Source organism: Chaetura pelagica, unplaced genomic scaffold (genome assembly GCF_000747805.2).
Source record: "Chaetura pelagica isolate M959 unplaced genomic scaffold, ChaPel_1.0 scaffold213, whole genome shotgun sequence".
NCBI classification, from domain to species: Eukaryota; Metazoa; Chordata; class Aves; order Apodiformes; family Apodidae; genus Chaetura; species Chaetura pelagica.
In genome coordinates, this window is record NW_009952597.1 from 1,078,774 (window position 1) to 1,086,032 (window position 7,259).

At 46.9% G+C, this 7,259-nt stretch overlaps 1 protein-coding gene across 1 annotated transcript in view; it reads right to left on the reverse strand.

Annotated features, from left to right (window-relative positions):
* LOC104385253 (trinucleotide repeat-containing gene 18 protein-like) overlaps window positions 1-3,640 on the reverse strand; it is a 12,833-nt gene extending 9,193 nt beyond the window's left edge. The window contains exons 1-3 of the mRNA XM_009993687.1: window positions 3,406-3,640; window positions 702-1,144; window positions 44-205 (exon numbers count right to left, since the gene is read on the reverse strand). Of these exons, the coding sequence (XP_009991989.1) occupies window positions 44-205; window positions 702-1,144; window positions 3,406-3,499 (699 nt within the window). The 5' untranslated portion in view covers window positions 3,500-3,640. The remainder of the gene's footprint in view (window positions 1-43; window positions 206-701; window positions 1,145-3,405) is intronic.
* Between the last annotated feature and the right edge of the window lie 3,619 nt (window positions 3,641-7,259).

Here is a 7,259-nt window from a genome sequence, read left to right on the forward strand (position 1 = left end):
CAAGACTTTTTCAGCCACCCTCCAGTTCACCCAGAACCCTCACCTCTTTTTTCACTTCCTTGGCTTTCACTTTGGCTTTGCTCTTCTTGGTGGAGCCCATGGCATTTGCTAGGCTGACACGAACATCAGATGGGGAGCTTGGGATGCCAGGAGGAGACATGGATGAGGAGGAGGAGCAGCAGGGTGTTTCTTTACCCTTCTTCCGCTGCTAAAAATAAAAAGAAAGCACTCCCATCAATAAAGACAAAGTTGGTAAAGACCTGGGCCCAGGAAGAGAGGAAAGGTGGAGCAAAGTAGGCTGTGCACAGGTAGGATGACATTCAGCCAGCAGTTAGTTCATCGACTGCACCACATTCTACACCTCCCAGCTCTGCTTTCAGGCCTCACACTTTGGGGAAGAGCTTTTCACTACCCTGTAGAGCAATTCCTGCTCATCAAACCTTTCTCCAGAGAGCCCCAAGAATTTCCCAGCTGGCCTCATGTCACAACTAACTTGTCTCACTCTTCCCACCATCAGTGCTCCACCGTAACACTGCCATGAACTGAAAAGGAGCCCGAGGGATCTGAGCTTTCAGCCAAGACTGTCCCCAGTCTTCTGCTGAGACAGAACTCAACTGTCCTCTCCCTCAGCAGAGTTAATCTCCCCCCCTCACCTTCAGCTCCCAAGGGTCGGACACCAATTCTGCCAGCACATTCCTCACCTTGCTTAGTTCCTTCCTCTCCTTCCCCTTGCTGCCCTCCTTTTTGGGGCTCATGGGTGCCCCCTTGCCACAGCGGCCAGGCTTGGAGACAGGAGTGGAGCTGGCAGGTGTCGTGGGGCTCAGCATGGCCGAGGACATGGTGGCATCATGGAGGAAGATCCGCTCGCTCCGGCGCCGGTTCCACAGGTCGTCATCACTGGCCTCCAGCCCAAACTCAAAGCTCAGGTCCTTGGGGGACTTGAATTTCTTCAGCTTGCGGCCTTTCTCAGACCCAAGCTTGGCCTTGTCAGCACTCCCAGATCCGGAGTCCAGGCTGCTGGGTGCCTGGCTTGGTGGGATGCTGCTTCCCTCCAGCAGCCCCTTCTTTCCCCGCAGCAGCCCCGAGGGTGACTTCTTCCTGATCTTGATTTCACTCTCCGAGTCTGTGTATTCAAACTCTGTCCCTAGATGCAAAGGATTAACCATCAGTCAAAGCCCTGGCTAAGCCAAGAGGGGTCATGTCCTGCTGGAAGCCTTTGGGCTCCATAGGACATGCCATGCCTGTTCAACAGAGCCTTGGCTTGCTCCTCTTTCCAATCCCCACATCCCTCTGATTTGCATTTCAACCGCTGGCTCCCCTGGAAATAAGACTCCCCTGCCCCAAAACAGAGCCCACCCATTCCATGTGTTCCCTGCCTCCATCTTCTCTCTTCTCCCAAACCAAAATGCTGCAGGGAAGTCCTGAAAAGATACTCTCAACATTCACCCCTCCACAAAAAGAAGTTGCTTGGATAAAGTAAAGCACAAGCTGAGCCTTCCTCCCCTCCTGGTGGGAGTTCTCTCCAGCCTCACCTTTGTTTCAGGAGAATGATTTCTTTAACAAATTAAATAAACCTATATTTCAAGCTTATTTTTTCCCATTGGCCAACAGACACCACAGATATTTTTATTGGCTCAAGTAACAGCCTTAAAATCAAGAGAGATAAATGCTCTTTTGTCTGTTGCAAATGGAAATCCCCTCACATTTGCCTCTGCTCAGCACCACGGGTACAGCAGTTCCCAGAGGCCTGAAATATTGCAGTCATACCATGATGTTCACCATTTTCAGTGTGTTTCTCTCCCCAGAATCTGAAGAAGGAGAGCAAGATCATACGTTTCCAGAAGCAGAAGGGAAACTGAGGCAGGACCTACACACCCAGCAACACAGGCCAGAGGTAGGCAGAGCACAGTGGCTGCACAGGTGTGAAGTCTATGCTGAACAAGAGACTGAGCCTAGATTTTTTAAATCCACTTCTTTCCCAGGACACTGGACCTCATGGGATGACACAGCACCTCAGCAGAACCCAGTTTTTCTTCTCAAAAAAAGAACATCAGCCAAAAGTCTCTCTTTTATCCTCCCCCAGCCTGCTGTGGCTCTTCCCTCTCTGCACACACATCTCCATGACTCTGCCTTCAGACCAACACGGTCTGAAATCAGGCCTCACTTGGCAGAATCTCATCTCAAGCCCAACAGTGAACACCCCCTGCTGTGATAACCACTGCTTGCAGAAGACCCTTGAGGAAGGTCATACAGGACCAGACAACATTCTCATGGGTAAACACACAACTATGGAGAGCTTCTTCTCTCAGTCTCTCTCTCTCTCAAACATGCTCACTTTCCTGGGTGAATTCAGTCTGCAGGAACCTGCTTCTCATCTTCCACTCAACCCTCTTCCCCTGAGACAGCCCCAGCATGAGCAGGAAAAGAGCCTGCCTGTCAAAATCAAAGCTGGCAAGGATCAAAATGAAAAACCCACTGGAAATTATAACACTCCTTCTCCTCCCTGCCACATGAGGCAATTTCTAGATGCTTCCAGCTTGAAGGAGGGCAAGTTACAAGACAATAAATTCTTAACAGAGGCTGTTAGAACAAGTTGGCTAAAGCCTAATACAGGATGGAAACAGTGCTAAAACAAGCTGGGATCCCAAAGAAGACATCATTTTCCATTCTGAAGTATGCTATAAATTCCATTATCACTTAATAAATATTAATGGAGAATTTATAAATGGAGCCCATATAGATCTGTCTGACTGAGAACGATGTCATCAATGGGCACTTGTGCAGCAGGACATGGGGAGGGGAAGAAATTAAACTCCAATTATGTGTAACACGCAAACTGAGACAGAGATTGGGACAGAAACACAGGGTCTGGCACTGCAAGCACATGAGCAGAGGAAGGAATGCTTGTTTCAAGTCTTGCTGGTCAGTTCCTATGAGGAAACTTGGATGGGATGAGCTGATTTAAGGTGTTTTTCTTCTGCTTGGGTGTCTCTGTTTCTCTTGGATATCTAAGATCAGCTGCATTTAGAACCTGCTTCCTTCCCTAAAATGTAACAGCACTTCACTGCCTTCAGCACTCTGTCCAAGGGAACACAAGATCCCACTGTTTGTTTGCCTTTGAAGGGTGAATTAAGGATTTGCCAGGAAAGAAAAGAGGAAATTTTGAGAAAGCCACAGTCAGTTACGCCTGGGAAAAGCATGGCTGCAGCTGCTAAACCTGCCACAGCCATGACTGGGTCCTGTTTTCTTGCCAGGTGATTCCCCTCACCTTCAGCATCAGGACCCAGCAGCCAAAGGCAAGCAAAGAGCAAGACAGTGTCTGAGTAACAACCTGCTCTCTTGCAGCACAGCTTGGACGTCCTTCCACCTTGCCCCCATGGCACCAACCCTAACCATGCAACTCACCCATCAGGCTCTGCCGTTCCTCCTTCTTCTTTGCCTTCTGCTTGGCCTCCAGCTGGATGATGGACAGTGGAGGGGGAACGATGGGGCTGGGCATTGCACTGGCAGCAAACCTTGCTAGAAGGCCCAGGCCACTCTCATCCAGGGCAGGCGACGACAGCCTGTCAGTCCCATCCGTCCCATAGCCCTCTGCTTCCTCCTCTTCCTCTTCATCCTCCTCTTCTTCTTCTTCTGAGCTAGAATCTAGCACGCAGAAAAGAGGGAGCCCATTACCAATTTGATGGAGCTGTGCATCAGCCACATTTCCACCCCAAAGAATTAACTCTCCTGCTGCTCTGTGCTCACCTAAGTAGCACTGAGCCACCCAAGACCTGAGCCAGAAGATATTGGCCATGGACACACGTGTGTCTTTGCAGCCACATACAGCCCGTGTCACCCTGCCTACCACCACCCTTGAAGGACACAGCAATGCAGGGTAGAGCAAAAAGGACCCCTTCGAGGCACAGGAGGGAAGAGCAGGGTGTTGGCAGAGATTTGAAAAGGATGCCATGCACCCCTTCCCTGCAGCTTTCAGAAGGAATTAAAAGCTTAAATCCTTTGAAAATCCCAACCTTGGAGCTCTGGGATTCCCCTCCCACCCACCACCTCCTCCTCCATAACAAAATCCATTACTGAAACCAGAATCAGAGATCAGCCTGGAAGGGGAATACCAGAGATCAGCCTGCGCCATGGTGGGAGGCAAGGAGGACACAGAGAGGAGAAAGGGTAGGAGGCAAAAATGCAAAGAGGGGGAGGGGAATAATTTGAAAGCAATGGATTTGGAATGTGTAAGGGGGAAAAGTGTAGGTAGTGTTGGAGACAAGGAGGAGTGGGTAAACACTCTGCCTCAAAACTCTCAATGCCTTTCATCTCCCTCTCTACAGCTCGGGCTAGGGAAGCCCAGCTCAGCTCAGAAGAGCTGCCCACAGCCAAAAACTAATTCTGGCAAAAAAAAATCTGCCTTGCTGCCTACCTGGGCTGGGCTTTGCTTTTACAGTCTATATACAGCAAGTACTTCCATAGAATCAGAATGGTTTGGGTTGGAAGGGACCTTCAAAATCTTTTTGATCCAACCCCCCTAGCATGGGCAGGGACACCTCCCAGCAGCCCAAATTGCTCCAAGCCCCATCCAACCTGCCCTTCAACACTTCCAGGGATGGGGCAGCCACAGCTTCTCTGGGGAACCTGGAACAGTGTCTCACCACCCTCACAGTGAAGTATTTTCTCCTAATGTCTAAGGGCAAGGACTCTGAGGGCAGATGCTCTTAGAGTGGAACCTCTCCCTTCCTACAGTACTTCCCAAGAGTCTGTTATCAGCTCACAGGCAATTAATTTTAACAGCATCTCATCCAGTCAGTGCTGGTGAGCCAGAGTCACTGCACAAATGCACAAGTACCACACACATACATATACACACACATATATGAGCACATATACCTATAAAATAGATATAAATCTCTATATATATTTAACTGCAAAAAGTGGGTCTGGAAAAGATATTTAATTTCTTTTGAAATTGAGGGCTTAAGTAGGATCATCAAGGCTGCTGGAAAATTTCCACCACTAGCAGGAGCCCCGGCTCTCCCCACCTGAGCCCACTCGCCTGCTCCCTGCTATGCCTGCCTCCGAAATCCAGCCAAATGAGAAACCAGATCCCTTCAAAATGAGCTGGGATGAACATGAAAATCCTTCCCTTTTCACGTGTGCCCTCTGGGATAGATAAAAATGTCCTCAACATTTGGTCGTTCATAAAAAAAATAATACAATAACACAAGTGTTATTTTTCTGCTTTGGATGATTTTTTTTTCCATGACGTTAGAAATAACAGGAATATCAGAAAACAAGTGTTCTCATCCTAGCATTTTATCAGCTAAGTAATGGCCAGCTATTTAGTTTTTTGGGTTTTTTTAACAAAAGAGAGCTTATCTCTCTCCCATACATTGGATAGTCACAGAATACTAATATTTAACTGCACAAAAAATCCCTTCCCCATTTCAATTGCTCAGACTTGTTCCTTGTGATCTAAAAATGCTACTAAACCTACAGTCCTGCAGTAAATATCAAGACATCCACAGCCCTGCTCACTCCTTGCATAAAAACAGCATGCAAAAAAAATAAAAATCCACAGCAAATTAGGATCAGATTCCTTCCCCCACCAGGAAAAGGGGCACAACTGCTGTTTTTCTACCACATTTTGCCAAAATGAAAACAAATCCAGATGAACTCAACTAATCTGAGACATGGAAACGAAGAGCAGCAAAACTGTGCCTGAGTTCAATGACACGCCATGGGGTGATGGAGACTCCCCCCAGCCATCCCATTTGGCTCTGGAATCCAGCAATTCTCAGCTAAACCAGGAAATGATTGGGGAAAAAAAAAAATAAGATCAACCTGGACAGCCCCTCCTGGCAAACCTAGAGTTGGCTGAGCTGAGAGTAGCTCATCGAGCAGCTGGGGAGGAAAACAGGGTTTAAAAAAAAGGGGGAAGTTTGTAGGAAATTCCCTCCGTGACCTGTCCCAAACAATGTCCTTGGCTCAGCTGCCCCAGCTGTGCAAGGGCTGTGCCAGGGTCCCTTGGTGCTTCAAGATTCTGATGTGGGAAGGGACAAGGGTGCCCAGCAGCTCCTGTATGTCCAAGGTAGACTGAAAAGCCAGGATGAAAGGGGCTACAGAAAACACACAGTAACACACCTGGCAGTTATTCTGACCTCTTTCAAATACATGGTGTCACCCTATGGAAAGACAACTGAGCAGTCTCTTCTCAGCATTTTTACCAAAAACACTTAAATTTTTATCTGCCCAAGATACAACTTTCAGCCTGAAAATAAACATGTTCTAACAAACTGACAGCACAGACCCTCTGCCTCTCCTCCTGCTAACTCCACTCTACGTGCACAACACAATCCCTGCTCCTCTTCCTCCTGATGTTCACAGAGACAAAAAAAAACCAACTAGCAAACGAAACAAAAACCACATTTGGGGCTCTGCTCCAAACCCACATGTTTCTAAATTAAGTCCCCAAATTTATGGTCATGGTGGCAAATAAGCTGCTGGTGCCCTCCAGCCATCTGTATGGCTCCTTGGAGAGACTCCTGATGCCTGTAGTTAATGTGAAGCAGGAGTTTTCCTCCTACTGTACCCAAACTATGTGTGGGCTTAAAATGAACTATGCACAGATGCCTTTAAACAATTGAAGCCTCCTTTCTTTTTTGTTTTTTTTTTTCCTCATGAAAAGATGTTTTAAGTTAACAATGGGGGGAAAAGACATTTAAAAATTCATTCTTTCCTTCAACAGTAACTCTGTTAACACTGAGCAAGGCTAAGGGAAAAAATATTCCACGTTAAAAATATTTTTCCCTGACATTTTTTAAGAGCATGTATATGTGTGTATATACCCACACACGCAACCACACGTGTACATACAACTCTACAGCCAAAACAAACAATAAATTCATATTTAAATGCTACTGATGCCAGATAAACTGCAGCCAAAGATGATTTTCCCTCCCCCCCTAACATTTTTACCTGCGTTAAATGAAAAACCAAACCCAATTAAAAATACTAAACTTTCTCATTGCTTTTAACAGCTAAGCTGCCATGGTCTTTTACTGTGGGAGTGCAGTAGATGAAGATTTGTTAATGATGAACAGAAACTGGTTAGGCAATTTGGCTTTTAAAGACTGATGTAACAAGAGGGATTGAGGGGGATGTGGAGAGGGAAGGCTTGGGAAGGGAGGAGTAAAAACACACACTTAAAACAGTCATTTCACATTGTAAAAAAAATAGCATGATTTTCTCATAACACCAAGCAGGCCTAT